General features: G+C 43.7%; 1 protein-coding gene across 1 annotated transcript; it reads right to left on the bottom strand.

The window, feature by feature from the left end:
• Window positions 1-10,993: 10,993 nt before the first annotated feature.
• Window positions 10,994-14,740, bottom strand: LOC125373480 (gamma-aminobutyric acid type B receptor subunit 2-like). Its single transcript, XM_048384578.1, has 2 exons — window positions 14,565-14,740; window positions 10,994-11,745 (listed from the first exon to the last, which is right to left on the bottom strand). Exons 1-2 carry the CDS (start codon window positions 14,736-14,738, stop codon window positions 11,671-11,673), a joined length of 249 nt encoding a protein of 82 aa, XP_048240535.1. The 5' UTR covers window positions 14,739-14,740; the 3' UTR covers window positions 10,994-11,670.
• Window positions 14,741-18,917: the final 4,177 nt, after the last annotated feature.

The following is an 18,917-nucleotide window of genomic DNA, read 5'->3' on the forward strand; positions in this document are numbered from 1 at the left end:
ACTGCACTAACTACTGACTTCCAAGAGACGGGATTTCGATACACTGCTCGTGGCGATGACCTGGCACTTTTCAGGGGAAAATATTCCATCCTGTCTATGAGGTCACATTATCACCGAACCATTCATAACTATCACAGAAAGGGCGTCCAGATTAACCTTGATGAATCATTCCACTGACTACATGTGGCTATCAGCAGATGGACAAAAAACACCCAGGGTACCACCAGGTAAAGGTAATCGTGTCATTGTTTTGCACGCTGATGATATGGGGCTTATTGATGGATGTCTGCTAGTTTTCGAGGCGAAAAAGAAAACTGATGATTTCCATAAGGAAATCATAGGAGGTGATGTGTTCATAGGTTGGTTGGAACTTCAGCTATTGCCCATTTTAAACAACGTCAGTGTCATTGTCATAGATAAGTCCAGTTAATATAACTTCCGGGAATCAGATACTATCGCCCAAACCATGAGTCGTCTGAAGGCGACCATACAGGAATATATGACATTGTCGACTTCAGACCATTTGAAACGAGCGTTCAACTCATGGAGAAAATTCGGCTGAATCAGAAAGCAGTAAAGTACAAGAGATATGTGCTGGCGGCACAACACGGTTACGTTGTCTTACGTACGGCAGTCAGACATTGTGAGCTCAACCCTGCTGTGCCCATCTTGGCTAAGTGTAAAGGTTTCGTGGCAAGACATAACACAACATTCAAAAGTACAGATTCATATTGGCCATCAGAGGAGATAAATGCTACCTCAAGAAATCATCTGTAGAACAACAAATACTTTTGGATTCCAAAACCGCAACCTTCCAATACTTATCCCGTTTCAAAGCTCTCACCTATTCTATCATGTTTCCAAGCAAATATAATGCAGTTCATATCCTTAATTTCTACCCAATCAACGCACATGTCAATTAAGTACAATAACCGCAAAATTTTTGAGACCACCCCCAACTCGGTGACATTTGCACCTGTGAGAATGCACGGGACGGTGTTAGGTGATCGCCTCGGGACGGGTGTTAGATAATTACTTCAGGTTAGGTCCATTTCATACATGCATGACAACAAACGAATATTTTCTAAGTTGATCATCATTTTACCTGTAAAGTACATTTTAAGGGTAATCACAGTGCCAGTTAGGACATGCTAGATTAGGGCACTTTGCATTATTTTGATATATGCTCGTTTTATAGTCCTATGACTCGTATTTATTAAATGAAGCCAGAAAAGCATTTTTCTAGCATTTGCGACGATACTTTAGATGCAAATGCCTCTATAATGAAACTAGCATTATTGTTATATTTTCGCGCAGATAAAATAACAAAAAATATCAATCGTTTCGCAGTTTGATTACTTTCTCTTAGTTACAGTTGTCAAACATACTTCTGACGACACATTAAAACATGTTTTGGTAACTTCTTGCTACGGTACTATGGTGACCATGGCCAGGGTAAATATCGTCTTGTCTGATTGATCAAATCGATATGTTTAGAAAACTTAATGCACTGGGTGGCCCTGAAGTACTAGGCCTTGCCTTGAAGTATCAGGAATTGCCCTGAAGTACCATGCCGTGCCCTAAAGTACCAGGTCTTGTTCTGAAGTATCAGGAATTGCCCTGAAGTACCATGCCGTGCCCTAAAGTACCAGGTCTTGTTCTGAAGTATCAGGAATTGCCCTGAAGTACCATGCCGTGCCCTAAAGTACCAGGTCTTGTTCTGAAGTATCAGGAATTGGCCTGCAGTACCATGCCGTGCCCTAAAGTACCAGGTCTTGTTCTGAAGTATCAGGAATTGCCCTGAAGTACCATGCCGTGCCCTTAAGTACCAGGTCTTGTTCTGAAGTATCAGGAATTGGCCTGCAGTACCAGACCGTGCCCTGAAGTATCAGGAATTACCCTGAAGTACTAGGCCGTGCCCTGAAGTATCAGGAATTGGCCTGAAGTACCATGCCTTGGCCTGAAGTATCGGGAATTGGCCTGAAGTACCAGGAATTGCCCTGAAGTACCAGGAATTGCCCTGAAGTACCATGCATTGCCCTGAAGTACCATGCATTGCCCCGAAGTATCAGGAATTGCCCTGAAGTACCATGCCTTTCCCTGAAGTACAAGGCCTTGCCCTGAAGTACCAGGCCTTGCCCTGAAGTATCAGGAATTGCCCTGAAGTACCAGGATATGCCCTGAAGTATCAGGAATTGCCCTGAAGTACCAGGCCTTGCCCTGAAGTATCAATAATTGCCCTGAAGTACCATGCCTTGCCCTGAAGTACCAGGCCGTGCCCTGAAGTACCAGGAATTGCCCTGAAGTATCAATAATTGCCCTGAGTACCATGCCGTGCCCTGAAGTACCCTGCCGTGCCCTGAAGTACCATGCCTTGCCCTGAAGTATTAATAATTGCCCTGACGTATCAATAATTGCCCTGAAGTACCATACGTTGCCCTGAAGTACCATACATTGCCCTGAAGTACCAGGACATGCCCTGACGTACAAGGCCTTGCCCTGAAGTAAAAATAATTGCCCTGAAGTATCAGGAATTGCCCTGAAGTACCAGGCCTTGCCCTGAAGTACCAGGATATGCCCTGAAGTATCAGGAATTGCCCTAAAGTACCAGGCCTTGCCCTGAAGTATCAATAATTGCCCTGAAGTACCATGCCTTGCCCTGAAGTACCAGGCCGTGCCCTGAAGTACCAGGAATTGCCCTGAAGTATCAATAATTGCCCTGAAGTACCATGCCGTGCCCTGAAGTACCATGCCGTGCCCTGAAGTACCATACATTGCCCTGAAGTACCAGGCCTTGCCCTGAAGTATCAGGAATTGCCCTTAGGTACCATACCTTGCCCTGAAGTACCAGGCCGTGCCCTGAAGTACCAGGAATTGCCCTGAAGTATCAATAATTGCCCTGAAGTACCATGCCGTGCCCTGAAGTACCATGCCTTGCCCTGAAGTATTAATAATTGCCCTGACGTATCAATAATTGCCCTGAAGTACCAGGCCTTGCCCTGAAGTACCATACATTGCCCTGAAGTACCAGGACATGCCCTGAAGTACCAGGCCGTGCCCTGAAGTACCAGGAATTGCCCTGAAGTACCATGCCTTGCCCTGAAGTACCATGCCGTGCCCTGAAGTACCATGCCGTGCCCTGAAGTACCATACATTGCCCTGAAGTACCAGGCCTTGCCCTGAAGTATCAGGAATTGCCCTTAGGTACCATACATTGCCCTGAAGTACCAGGCCTTGCCCTGAAGTATCAGGAATTGCCCTGAAGTACCAGGCCTTGCCCTGAAGTATCAGGAATTGCCCTTAGGTACCATACCTTGCCCTGAAGTACCAGCCTTGCCCTGAAGTATCAGGAATTGCCCTGAAGTACCAGGCCTTGCCCTGAAGTATCAGGAATTGCCCTTAGGTACCATACATTGCCCTGAAGTACCAGGCCTTGCCCTGAAGTATCAGGAATTGCCCTGAAGTACCAGGCCTTGCCCTGAAGTATCAGGAATTGCCCTGAAGTACCAGGCCTTGCCCTGACATACCATTAATTGCCCTGAAGTACCATGAATTATCCTGCATTGCCTGCCGCTTCCTATGCATTACACAGTAAGTCCCAGCTGGTGGGAGTGTCGATCGGGATGATTCCTCACCTTGGTACAACCTGTGCAGATGTTATTGGTCGGCCCGCCCCAGGAGCTGTGTCAAGTCCTCAATCATTCACCGTAACGGTTAGCTTTTGACATAAATATAATTTACGCTTGTCATTTCGCTTCATGAAATGTGACTCTAGTTATCGTATTGTGTAACCATAAAGGTCAAACATCACAGCAAGTTATTTGTTTGTTTGTTCGTTTGTTTGTTTGTTGCTTTACGCCGCACTCAGCAATATTCCAGCTATATGACGGTGGTCATATTTACCTTAGTTTCTATGTGTACATAGATAACATGTTTAACTTGATATGAAACTGGAAATCGTATTGTGTCGAAAAAGACGCAAGGTCATATCTACACACACAGAAAGGTATACGTATGCAGTGACTGTGAATCTACATAAGAGTTATGTTGGTAAAAGAGTGAATTATATCATTCTTAAAATGAAAAACATGTGATTTTCCGAAATAACACCGAACGTCCAATTCGTTAGAATATTTCTGTTCACGTGTGACGACAAACAGTAAGGACAAACACAGAGGTGTTATATATCGGAACAATTACCCAATATACCTGTATATGAATTAGTGCATGTCGACCTATAGCCAGGCAGCAAGCCTGACAGTCTCAAGCATGTTCATAAAATATACTTGGAATATCATGAGTGAATTGTGGTTTGCGATCAATAATCATTTTCCAAACCTTGAAAGAGAATTGCATTACAAAATGGCATCAATATTCATTCTGTATATGGCATTAGTGGCACTATGTCATTTGACCGACGTCACAGCGAGGCATGTTCAAAGCGCGTGTTATTAACTGCTGGGGAGAATACACCTGCTGGGGACTTGATGGTTTGTAGCCATCTCACCATGCTGTTTATCTATTCGGTGCTAGGGTAACGGCAACATATTTAAGGAGACACCATGTGTTTCATAGCCTGTGTTTCAGACCATACTATCACAGCCAAAGTAAGCCAAGACCCGAACTGCATTTTAGACGTACAGTTTGCTTTGCCCCAATGGGCAGTGTCACAAAGCACAGTTGTGCCCTGAAATATTTTTTTAAATCACAAGGGCGCTGAATTAAAGACTGTTATTGGAGATGGGTTTCCAATCAAGTCTGTATTAACCGGCGCCGTAAATTGCAAAAAAACTCGAACAGAATTAATTGCCTGCTGTTCGACCAAAATTGCCTCTATGCACCTCTCGTAAAACTCCTGTTTCTGCGACTAATGTTAGCAAACTGTAGTGACTGCAAACCATGATACAGTAACTGTGACCGTCTCGCAGTCGCGGCCCAGCCAAGTCGACCTCACTGGTGTCTCTGATCCAGTCTCGGCCCAGCCAAGTCGACTTCACTGGTGTCTCTGATCCAGTCTCGGCCCAGCCAAGTCGACATCACTGGTGTCTCTGATCCAGTCTCGGCCCAGCCAAGTCGACTTCACTGGTGTCTCTGATCCAGTCTCGGCCCAGCCAAGTCGACATCACTGGTGTCTCTGATCAAGGCTCGGCCAAGCCAAGTCGACATCACTGGTGTCTCTGATCCAGTCTCGGCCCAGCAAAGTCGACATCACTGGTGTCTCTGATCAAGGCTCGGCCAAACCAAGTCGACATCACTGGTGTCTCTGATCCAGGCTCGGCCCAGCCAAGTCGACAACACTGGTGTCTCTGATCCAGTCTCGGCCCAGCCAAGTCGACATCACTGGTGTCTCTGATCAAGGCTCGGCCCAGCCAAGTCGGCATCACTGGTGTTTCTGATCCAGGCTCGGCCCAGCCAAGTCGACAACACTGGTGTCTCTTGATCTGATCCAGTCTCGGCCCAGCCAAGTCGACATCACTGCTGTCTCTGATCAAGGCTCGGCCCAGCCAAGTCGGCATCACTGGTGTCTCTGATCAAGGCTCGGCCCAGCCAAGTCGACAACACTGGTGTCTCTGATCCAAGCTCGGCCCAGCCAAGTCGACAACACTGGTGTCTCTGATCCAGGCGCGGCCCAGCCAAGTCGACATCACTGGTGTCTCTGATCCAGGCGCGGCCCAGACAAGTCGACATCACTGGTGTCTCTGATCAAGGCTTGACCCAGCCAAGTCGACATTACTGGTGTCTCTGATCAAGGCTCGACCCAGCCAAGTCGACATTACTGATGTCTCTGATCCAGGCTCGACCCAGCAAAGTTGATATCACTGGTGTCTCTGATCAAGGCTCGACCCAGTCAAGTCGACCTGTGGGTATTCCGAGAACAATGGGGAGTCGTACAACTTGGTATTTGGGATGCAAGCGTGACATTTCGAAAGCAAGGTCTGCATATTTGCCATGTTTTTCGACAATCTTGTCAATCACATAACTGTCAAAAGGGACAGAAAATACAATGATATAAACGATTTCATTGGATTTATCAAAAGGACAAGATCAGGTTTGTTGGCCTGGATATGTCTGAGGCAGTATACGGGCCTATTCCAAAGGATTTTGTATTTATCGTTTTTCATGACGCCCTATACATATTCCGGGTCGTACCATGGATGGACCTCTGTGTCAAAACCACAAGCATGGCGAAGACACATAAACTCGATGCAGTGGTCGTTCAGAAAGCCTCTCCTTGAAAAACTGAGTCTGGGCCGATTTGATATGGCATTTCGCTTGACTGTCACTCATTTCTGTACCGTCCAGCAGTACTAAGGCGGAACATTCCCTGTATCCACAAGAGAATTAAAACAGTGAAGTAATGGTGTTTGGACACAAGGAAACAGTTTCCAAAACCGGTTCGAATACCATCAGGTCCTGGCGTGGTATTTGATTTGGACTTTTTAATGACATTTTTCTGGCAATCAGGTATAATGAAACACAACAATGGTGATTTTATTTTTTCACAATCATTATATTCCTCTACCCATGGTTCCTCGAGGTTACAGATGCCGGGTATAGGCCACAACTGTTTCCAAAACCTTTCACTGGAATTCATGGTGGGTCTTTTCTCATCACTGCCATAGGATGTATTTAGTTGCCTGTAAAATTGCTTTTCATTTGATTTAAACAATTTGTTTTGTCTGATGAAATTATTTTTTGTCCCACTTTCTTTTTCTTTCTGTCCAAACCTTTAATTTTGCTTTCAGAGAATCAAGAATTTGATTAAGAATCTTCTCGTTTGTTGTCTTGTATTTTGTTTTTAAAGTTTTCCAAATTGATTTTTGCCGTTTTGACATTGATTGCCCTGAGGAACGTAATATAGGCAAAGTTCCATCCAGGATATGTCTTTCCTTGTTTTTCTTTGGAAGATTTTGTTTATTTCCCTTTTGTGGTTCATTCTCTTTGGAAAATGTATGGATTATTATTATTATTATTGTTGTTGTTGTTGTTGTTGTTGTTATTATTATTATTATGATGATGATGATGAACGTATTTGTGTTTCCACCATCTGCTCATCTACCATCGGATGAGTGAGTTCTTTTGAGTGCACAGGGCGAATGTTCTGTACACGAGGTGAGGTGGGGTGAAATTGGGTTTAACGACGCGTCCAAGATTATTGCACTTATATAGCGTTCCATGCCGCAGTTTAACATGAATACCCCACTCAGACACAGTATACTGTCTCCGAGCCGACCAGTCCTTGTTTTAGCCCCTTAATGACGAGCGCCGGACACGGTAACAACAAGTTCCTTCTTTTAACGTCTTTTGGTATGACGCAGGCGGGGATCGATCCCCGGACCTTCCGCTCTCGGAGCGGACGCTCTACCACTAAACCGAAGCGGTCCTGTACACTAGGGGTAGTGACAACACTGTAAAGACCTGTAAACAGTGTTGGTCCACATGCCGAACAACAATCCGGTCACCAGCTTTAGACCGCTTGTCCACTCCACACCCGTATTATCTGGTCCAGGAGACCAGAATAGGTCTTCAGCAATCCATGCTTTCCGTAAAAGGTGACTATGCTTGTCGTAAGAGGCGACTACAGGATCGGGCGGTCAGGCTCGCTGACTTGGTTGATGCATGTCATCGTATCTCAATTGGTGGATCGATGCTCATGATATCAATCACTGGACTCTCTGGTCCTGACTCGATTATTTACAGACCGCCGTCATATGGACTATTGCTGAGTGCGGCTTTAAACAACAACCAAACAAACCTGGTCCAGGATTGACTATTGCTGAGTATAGCAAACATACAAACAAACGTACAGACAAAAACACATTGTCGTGAGTTCCTTTTATTGTTATATGGTGGTGCCCATGACCTAGGCAAGGTTATTTAAAGGTCGTAGTGATGCAACTGTTGTATTTCCACAACGTCACTGAGCTTCTTAAACTCCGGTGGGATTAATAGCATAATTTACCATGACATTGAAGAATGCTTGATTCTAAACAGATTAAAATCGAATATCTAATTCTTTAAGTTACCTCAAACTTACCAGGTCTTTTTACGGAAACATTGGGCATTAATACTTCGATCTATTCATCGTCCACATGTCGATGTATATAACACTGCATGTCGATCAGCCACAGAACTGGGTACACTTTCGGTATTGAAACACTCACAAGAATAAGTAAACGCACAAATACCACTGTGCCAGGGCCACACAATCGCCGGTCCATGCTCTGCTAAAATTTCAAAACACACGTCTACCTCCTACCTGACCCACATTGTGTTTGTTTGTTTGTTGTTTAACACCGCACTCAACAATATTCCAGCTACATAACGGCGGTCTGTAAATAATCCAGTCTGGACCAGACAATCCAGTGGCTACCACCATGAGCATCGATCCACGCAAATGGATAAAATGACATCCATCAAAGTCAGCGAGCCCGACCACCCGATCCCGTTAGTTGCCCTCTACGACAAGACTTCAATGATGACACATCCAACAAAGTCAGCGAGCCCGACCACCCGATCCCGTTAGTCGCCCTCTACGACAAGACTTCAATGCTGACACATCCAACAAAGTCAGCGAGCCCGACCACCCTATCCCGTTAGTCGCCCTCTACGACAAGACTTCAATGCTGACACATCCAACAAAGTCAGCGAGCCCGACCACCCGATCCCGTTAGTCGCCCTCTACGACAAGACTTCAATGCTGACACATCCAACAAAGTCAGCGAGCCCGACCACCCGATCCCGTTAGTCGCCCTCTACGACAAGACTTCAATGCTGACACATCCAACAAAGTCAGCGAGCCCGACCACCCTATCCCGTTAGTCGCCCTCTACGACAAGACTTCAATGCTGACACATCCAACAAAGTCAGCGAGCCCGACCACCCGATCCCGTTAGTTGCCCTCTACGACAAGACTTCAATGCTGACACATCCAACAAAGTCAGCGAGCCCGACCACCCGATCCCGTTAGTCGCCCTCTACGACAAGACTTCAATGCTGACACATCCAACAAAGTCAGCGAGCCCGACCACCCGATCCCGTTAGTCGCCCTCTACGACAAGACTTCAATGCTGACACATCCAACAAAGTCAGCGAGCCCGACCACCCGATCCCGTTAGTTGCCCTCTACGACAAGACTTCAATGCTGACACATCCAACAAAGTCAGCGAGCCCGACCACCCGATCCCGTTAGTCGCCCTCTACGACAAGACTTCAATGATGACACATCCAACAAAGTCAGCGAGCCCGACCACCCGATCCCGTTAGTCGCCCTCTACGACAAGACTTCAATGCTGACACATCCAACAAAGTCAGCGAGCCCGACCACCCGATCCCGTTAGTCGCCCTCTACGACAAGACTTCAATGATGACACATCCAACAAAGGAACTGTATAACCTTCATGTCAGTCAGCAGAATCAGTGATGTTGCTACACATGTCATGCACAAAATGTTGTGTGGCAGTAGTGATTGTTGTAGGTTTAATTGTGGTAATTTGTCAGTGGCAGCATATGACAGAAACGCTCGTAAAATGCCGAGCCCTGATTTTAACAGGAAGTGTAATTGGAGTTACCCCCCTTCGTTGTTGATAAACATAGAGCACTTCGAAGCCTAATCCACCTGCGCCTTATCTACGTGTCAAGTGCGGATTGGTTACTTATCTGAAACAGCGATTTCCTGCACGCTTCCAACCCTACTCTGGAGTTAAGAACGGAGCTCGGCCTCTTTTTAGACATTTGCTGCTACCGCCTATTTGCCCCATCGTGTTCCCCTGTGTGGCTGTAAACCTAAAACTGTGTGTTCAAACATAATTTATTTATTGCAAATCAATATTGTGTGATTTCTAACTCTCAGTAGCCAAGCAGAGGAACATAACCCATCAAACATTTCTCGCCATCATCAACGTTTCTTGACTACGCCTGATTAGCGAGGGGGCCCGGGTGGCCCAGTCGTCTAAGGCGCCGCGATTCGCTGTGCAGATTTGGGTCCCTTGGGCACGCCAGAAACCTATGGTTGTAGGTTCGAATCTCGGTTCGCCCCGATTATGTTTCTAGGTTTGTCAGCACCATACCCGTGCTCGTGGGTTTCACCGAAGTGGTACACGTCTGAGACCTGCATCACTTCGGGCTTTTCTCCGACATTAAAATGACACGCCGTGATATAACTGGAATACTGTTAAAAGCGGCGTTTAACCCAACTCACTCACTCACCCTGATTAGCGACCTGTGCGCTGTGCCACCACAAACTCGTGATCCATTGGTCAATAGCCGCCCTTTATGTAACCACGTGGTTTTAGTACACTAAACAATGTAATCGTTGTGCAAAATAAACACGTATTTACAGTTGTAGTTGATGGCTAAATAACGCTATAACATAACACAACAATACGCTGTAATTCTAAACACATATCCCATTGTCAACTGATATTTAATACAGATTGTTGCCACTCATTGAGAACCAAAATCCCGCCACTGGCTGCCGAGGGTCGAGTTCAACACCGCAAATGTCGCTGTTCGCTTCTTAACCTCGAGTGAACAAAATATTCCATTTCTTACTGTCAAGATACGCTTTCATACATTTTGTCTATATGTAGATACGCTAGAACAAAAATGGAACGGCAGTCGGCAGTAACATTCCTTTGAGAAAATCATATCTTATACGCTCCAAATTAACATACACTGTATTGGAACGTAAATATACACTCTTATGGTGGTCAGTCAGAGATCGAGTGAGAGTGATCCTGTAGATGAGTGAGTGAATTAGTGACTGACTGACTCAAAGAGTTAGTGGGAGAGAGCCCAAGTGAGTGAGAGATGTTGTGGCTGAATGAGTGAGTGGGTGAGTAGGTGAGTGAATGAGTGGCCAAATGTGTGATCTTGAGACCGTGAGTGAGTGAGTGACCATGTACATGGGAGTGTGTGAGTGAGCGAGTGATTTCGTGACTGAGTGACAAAGTGAGTGAGCGAATGGGTGACAAAGTGAGTGCTCCAGTTAGTGACGAAGTGAGTGGCCACTTGAGTTACTGAGTGAGCCAGTGAATTTCCTTGAAATAATATCAATTATATCACTTTTATTTTGGGGATTGTTTGTTTTCTAATTATTATAAACCAGGCCTTATTCCAAAAAACAACTCTACGGCTACGACTATCGTGTATCCCATACTTTAATATAATTTTACGATACTCGTAGACCGCTTCATATCACCTAGAAAACATTTATCTGAGAAAATGGAAAAAAAGCGGAGGCATCAACTCTATTAGTCTATTGTTGGGACGACGGCACAATAAATTGTCAATGATGTCAGAACAATGAACGACGTCATATTCAATTATTTGCATCAATGCTTTGGGCCCCCTCGCAAACAATCAAAACAATGGAACAATCTTCGTTAAACGCCAATCAGCAGGCAGCAAAAGTTTTGATGTTCACTGAGAATTACTGAAAATACTTCCAGGAATACCCGTACCGTTATGGGCAATATGTCCCAAATCCCTGTGACGTCATCTTAGTATCAGAGGTGCTGTTCTCCACAGCGACATGTTCATCATATTCAGACTTCTCAATTACCATCCATCCCAACTGTGCCGGGCGTATTGACCTGGGCATCTCCTATGTTACATTATGAGCAGTCACGTCCACCGTGAGGTTACAACAAAGGGGTATCCGCGTCTCTACAAGAGAATAGTCTTCACCACTGGGCGAGATGTTCCTTTCTCTCGGCGTCTCTGACTCCAGTATGCAGTGATCTATAAACACACGACATCACCACTAAGCACAAGAGGCTAACATTTGAATTGTATACAATAATGAATAAATAAATCAGAGTGGAATCCAACAACAGCATTGGCAATCAGAGACGGGTCATAGAAGGAAATTCGGTTTTAGAGAAAGTATTACAAATGAATAACAAATATGAAATAAATATAACCATGAAACAAGAAATATGAGTGAAATATAAATCCTGTGTAACCAGAGATTTATTATGAAATATATGATAGCTACGCGATAAATCGCAAAGAACAATGACGGACGACGCGTGGTGTATTATACGATAAAACATTGTTCTATCATGACGTCATTTCTGGAGATTCGGACTTCCGCTCGCAACTTGATGACGTCGTAAATTGGACAACGTTATTTTTGAGAGGGAAGTGTCTATTGAGTTGTTCCTCCCAGATGTAGCTGGACAGCGCAGATGAACGCAGTGAACGTATGATCGCATAGTGGAAGAGATATGACAATCGGTTATTCTGAAAAAAGGTACAGATAATCGACGTGAAAAGTTACCCCCCCTGTTCAAAAATTGGACTTGTCCGACATTGCCGCGGTCGGATTCTAATCAGGGAGTCACCGTTACTTAAATACGGGTAGATATTTTTAAAGCGTGTACTTTTTACTAACATCCTTGAAGAGGTTGTACGTAATGTTGATATCTCATATAAGAAAATAAACGACACGTGGTCGTTGTTTATCTACAATAAAACACTGCAGGGAGAATAAAACACTCGGGGCTGCGCTTCTCATGGTTTATTCTCCCAGCAGTGTTTTATTGTACGATAAACAACTCTCACTCGTCGTTTATTTCTTAAATATGTTTTTAATTTGACGTTTACACGATATGCGGCTTTTCCATTGGACGAGAGGTTGGTCAGATGACCGCGAAATTGACGTTCATAAGTGTATGAACGACACAATTTGACGTTCATACGTTTTTCACGAGACCTTGTTCTTGAAATGACGTAAACACCGACGGACTACTTCCACATTCCTCGGGAAACCCCTGGGAATTCCCTAGCACGAAAACATACATAAGCATTATTTCTGATCATTTAGAACCTTTAATCTTGGTCTCAGACTTTCATTAAACATTGAGAAATGTCAGAGAGCGTGACTGCATGATTGTTCACGAATTTCCTCGCTACGGCCCATCCTAATGAACAAACGAAAAAATGCACATCCAAACTATCGACAGTATCGACTCGATCTGTGTCTAGGCTGACAGTGACCGTCCTCAGCAATCTACGAATTTACCTTGGTGTCTGTTTGACGCATCTTTAATCACCTTTAAAAAATCGGTCAGTTGATCAATGATGACTAACACATGTAACCGCCACATGTTCATTAACAACTTCGGTAATCCCCCCGTCACGTTTATCGTGTCGGCCATTTTTACGTCTTGTACTTGATGTAAATGTATTACGACGCGCTGTCATAGTGACTGACTTACTGAGGTAGTGCATTACAGACCTTTCTTATCTAATGGGGATATGATTTGAACACATGGGTTGCGTAAGATGTTTCTGAAGAGCAAGTTGTGCATCCATACGCTCATGTCACCTCTCACACGTACTAAATAAAATTGTGTTTAGATCTTGGCCTACATCCTTTGAGGAAAGAAATTGTGATAAAAAATTATAAGAATTGACTTTCACTTTGTGTGAGGTCATAGGAGTATGAACCTTCATAGAGTGAGGGCCAAACATTGTATGAACGTCGTCGTAAGCTCCGACGTTCATACAGTTTGGCCCTCACTCTGTGAAGGTTCATACTCCAATGACCTCACACAAAGTGAAGGTCAATTCTTAAATAAACAATGTGCTAAAAAATGAGGAGTGAAATGTATTGCCAAAGGCTACATATAATAGTATATATTCGTGAAAAGCCGATTAAACATAGCGGTGATATTTGGCTTATATTGAACCTCTTTTATCTTACTGAAACCCCTTGTCATGGTTGCAGCATATTTCATCACTAAATACATTTTCAACCTATATTCTTAAATAACAGAAAATACTTTTGTCTTGTGGAACAATTCGAGTCAACACCAAATCATTAAATTGAAAAATGGGAAACATATCTGTCAGCGATTTGCTGTTACAGTAAACTACGGTTAAAACGAACACGCTTATAGCGAACTGACCGATATAACGAACCTATTTTTTAGTCCCGGCCATTTGTTGTTTATATGCTGTATATATGCTTATAACGAACTACGGTTATAACGAACTAAAATAAGTGGTCCCTTTGAGTTCGTTATAAACGTAGTTTACTGTACATGCCTTATGAGACGGATGACGGCATGGCTCGGGGTATTGATTTAACCCTCACTTTGAAGTCGAATAAAATTCAATAACATTACGCACACAAATATACGTCACAGTTCTGAATTCTGTGGGAAATTCCCTGTTTTGCAATTCATTTCTCCGAGCAAATATTCGAAATTTAGATTTCAAAACATGCTGTAAATAACACCGCGTGTGGTGATTTAGTAATGTGTAACCAATGGCGACATTTACGATGTACCTAATTGTCAGAGGTCATTTTCAGTATTGTTGCTTGGCCTAAAATACCAGTGGATGATATGACAGTACACGGAATTTCCCACAGTATTCACAACTGTGACGTGTATCTGTGTGCGTGATGTATTTTGAATTTTATTCGGCTTCAAAGTGAGGGTTGAAGTGGAGGGACATATGTGTCCCCCTGGCATCCAGGGGGTTAAACAGAACCAAACAATAGTAATGCTGAGACAGATGTGTTTACATCCCCAAGTTAGAGTCGTTACCTTGGGGACGAAGATGAGGGTCTGGGTGACGGTGGTGGTGAGAATGGTGATGGTGGACTCCAGGGAGTAGTGGATGAGGACCTCCTGGCTGAGGGAGAGGCTCACTACCACCCCCATCACCCCCAGAACCACGGTGTTGTAGATGCAAATGCCGATGTAGCGAGAGTCGTTCATCACCTCCACGCTCACCTGGAACACAAAGACAAAAAGGTATAAAAAATAGAAATAGAATCTTCTTTTTTTCTGGCCTTAAAAATCGCTTTTACAAGATGCGATTTTGAATCATTGAAATGATTTTAAGTGCATCGATAGCGTCAACAGTAAAAAGTATGATTACAGGAGGAGGCCTCGGAACACAGTTACTCCCTCTTAGTTTATGAACCGGATGGAAAATAGGAGAATATGGGCCCCTGTTTAAATTGGCTGTTCAGCCTGTGCCATCTTTTTTGAGTGAATCTGTGATAGCTTAAATGAAAGATTAGACATTGTAGTTTGTTGCCAATGTTTTGTTAGCCACAATCTGTGAAGGTATTGATTCTAGCTTCCCATGACTTGACCCCAACTTGAAGGCCACTGTGTGTGTTTCGGCTCGAAACTTCTGGTGACCATTGTTGACAATGGTTACTGCTACAGCTAGCTGGTGGATTCAGGCGGATACTTTGCGTTTTAAGTGACAAGTGGCTGGGTGGTCAGCATGCAACAGGAGAACAGCCTACGACCAATAATAATTATGGTGGGCTGTCATGTCACTGTAGATAGCAAAGAAGGAAATAACTTGTTGTCTGAGGCCAGGAATTGGAAATAGAATTGTATGGAATCCTAGACGGGACAATGTCGCGTTGTCGCATTGTCGTCCTTACAAAAACCAAAGAAAAATGGCAAAATTAACCAAAGCGCGACAATGCTACAACGGACATTTTTGACCATTTGTCGCCCTTTGAAGATATTTTCTATTTTACCAAAGGGCGACAACGCGACAATGTCCATTCTAGGATTCCATAGAATTGAGTGAAGAGAATGATTCTCGAGCACTGATCAAGTGAGGGGGTAATAATAGCGCTTTGAGCATGCCCCTGTGGAAATATGCGCAATATGAATGGCCTGTCATGTATGAGTGTAAGATACCACCGACTAGAGAGGGGAACAGAGAGGAGACACAAGATACGATGATTGTTTCCCGACCAACCCTCATCATTGCCGACCCGTGAAGATCCGGGGTAGAATAGGTCTTGGGCAACCCATGCTTGTCCCCTGTGAAGATCCGGGGTAGAATAAGTCTTCAGAAACCCATGCTTGCCGTAAGAGGCGACTAACGGGATCGGGTGGTCAGGCTCGCTGACTTGGTTGATGCATGTCATCAATCCCAATTGTGTGGATCGATGCTCATGGAATCAATCACTGGATTGTCTGTTACAGACTCGATTATTTACAGACCGCTGTCATAAAATATGGCTGAGTGGGCGTTAAACAACAAACAAACAAACAACCAGTCATCATTGCCGTACACGAGATGGGTCAATACAATGATCAGGACACATAGGTGTTCACAGGTGTTCACGGAAATATTCAATTCTTTCTCTGAGATCAAATGACTTCAGGTCAGTCAAGTAGTTTATCTTTATGGGTCGTGGATTACCTGTGGCTACCGTTGGGGAGAGATAAACGTTTGATCGTGCTTCGTCAACGGGAGCGAACTTGTGTTCCTAGCCAAAACCTGGACCGGTGACTATCACCAGGAAATGAATGGCGAGCTATTCCTTGAATGGATCGAGCACCAACTTCCGCCAAGACTTGACGAGCTCAGTGTTATTGTCACGGATAACGCTAATTATCACAACCTGCGTGGGGTTCATAACACGACACATCCTATAACACGACGTAACCTCAGGCCTAAATAGTAATAATGTGGTTTATTTGATATACGTTGGTCATCATTTCATGTATTTCATGGTCACCAAAACAGGACCAAAATAATTTTTTATCTGTATATACTCACTGTCAAAAGAAACGCGAATACCATACATGTTGGTTAATTTATGTAGAATTACTCATATTAAAGAGATATAGAGAATCTCACCCGAGTGTCTTTTGAGAACAAATATATCAACACGAGTTGATAAAAGTGGGAAAACTCCGAGGCTTGCCGATGGTTGTTTTGTGAATAAAATGAAGTGACAAAACTTTTTATTATCTTATTTTATTATTAAAAGAAGAAAGATATCTTATTTATGTGTCATACGGTTGTGGTGTGAAATATGATATGGATTACTGTGTTGTTTTAAAACCCTTATTGTGTTTTCATTAGGATTAGACATGGGAGCTTAAACGCATTGTGCACTAAATCCGAACTCAATTGGTTCGTTAGCAAATGAAACGCGAGAGCGACATACAAGTCGAGTTAAATTGAGCTATTTTCACTCCAATGTCGCTCTGGCGTGCATAAACCGGGTAGAATTGGTCTTCAGCCACCCATGCTTGCCGGAGAAGGCGACTATGCTTGTCGTATAAGGCGACTAACGGGATCGGGTGATCAGGATCGCTGACTTGGTTGATGCATGTCAACGTATCCCAATTGCGTAGATCGATGCTCATGATGTCAATCACTGGATTCTCTGGTCCAGACTCGATTATTTACAGACCGCCGTCATATAGCTGGAATATTGCTGAGTGGGGCGTTAAACAACAAACAAACAAAACAACCTGCGTCACATAACTCACGCAAAACTCTGTGTTCATTACTATACCTTTCTCGTCTCCCAGGCTAGGAAGACCCCAAAGAACAAAAGTGTCCCCAGCACACCGAGGATGGGTCCCAGGTAGTACTTGCTGTTCGGTGAGCTACAAAGGTACACGACGGGCTGGATGATGACATCGGAGTCTGTCACTGTCTGGAAGTCATATGGACCATTAAATCATCATCACATGGCAATGGGAGAGGGTTTCTGAACAAAATCAACCAAATTTGAAGAAACTGAGCATACACATTTAATTGAAGGATAGCTTCGGGATCCTATCAAATTCATCTGCGCAACAGCTCTTAGGTAACATTTAATTATCATATTTATTTTCATATTTGCACTAAACTCGGTATTCGTTATGGAAATGTCTACTTAGGTACCGACCATTGCTGGAAATAAAAGAATGGCCTCGTGTTTTACCATAAAAATCAACTGTCCACAAGACATGCATGTCCTGAGTGTTTTTTGTCTCTAATTAAGAACTGACTTTCACTTTGTGTGAGTTCACTGAACTATGAACCTTTACAGAATGATGGCCAAACTGTATGAACGTCTGAGCTTGCGTCCTCATTCATACAATGTTTGGCGATCACTCTATGAAGGTTCATACTCCAATGAACTGACACAAAGTGAAAGTCAATTCTTATATTTTTTATGTCACTATTTTTTACCTCGAAAGACATAAGCCTAGATTTATACACAATTCATTTAGTACGTGTGACGTCATGTCTACACTGAGAGCCACACAACAACCAGCTGTGTCGCGGAATAAAATAATTCCTCAAAACGAGAGGTGACGTGAGAGTATGTATGCTCAACTTGCTCCACATGAACATCTGTTGTAGTTTGTTTACAACAATTGTGTTCGAATAATATCACCATTGGATGAGATAGGTGTGTTAAGAACGACCTCAGTAAATCAGTCAGAATGACAGCGCGTCGTAATAGATAAAGTACAAGGCGTCAAAATGGCCGACACGATAAACGTGACAGGAGAGATTTCCGAAGATGTTAATGAACTCTCTGGCCTTCCTCAATGTTTGCTAAAGCGCTTAGTCCAAGAGCCTAAATTATCAGAAACGACGCTAATGTATGTATTCGTTGGGGAACTCCCAGGGGTTCCCCGAGGAATGTGTTACGTCATTTCAAGAATACGTGCACGTTAAAAACGTATAAACGTCACATTATGTCGTTCATACACTTATGAACGTCAATTTCGCTATCATGTGACCGGCCTCTGGTCCGACGGAAAAGCCGTATATCGTGTAAACTTCACATGGAAAAATTATAAAATTATAAAAAAATGTTTGGGTTCTCATTTCAGTCAAAGAAGATTGTATGTCTTAAAACAGAGATAGAATAACATATCTCACTTCAGCCGTCAGTGTGTGATGGTTGATAATAACTACATCTCACTTCAGCCGTCAGTGTGTGATGGGGGATAATAACTATATCTCACTTTAGGTGTAAGTGTGTGATGGGTGATAATAACTTTATCTCACTTCAGGTGTCAGTGTGTGATGGATGAGTATAACTATATCTCACTTTAGGTGTAAGTGTGTGATGGGTGATAATAACTTTATCTCACTTCAGGTGTCAGTGTGTGATGTTTGTA

Source organism: Haliotis rufescens, unplaced genomic scaffold (genome assembly GCF_023055435.1).
Source record: "Haliotis rufescens isolate VD_foot unplaced genomic scaffold, xgHalRufe1.0.p SCAF_5, whole genome shotgun sequence".
Classification (NCBI taxonomy): domain Eukaryota; kingdom Metazoa; phylum Mollusca; class Gastropoda; order Lepetellida; family Haliotidae; genus Haliotis; species Haliotis rufescens.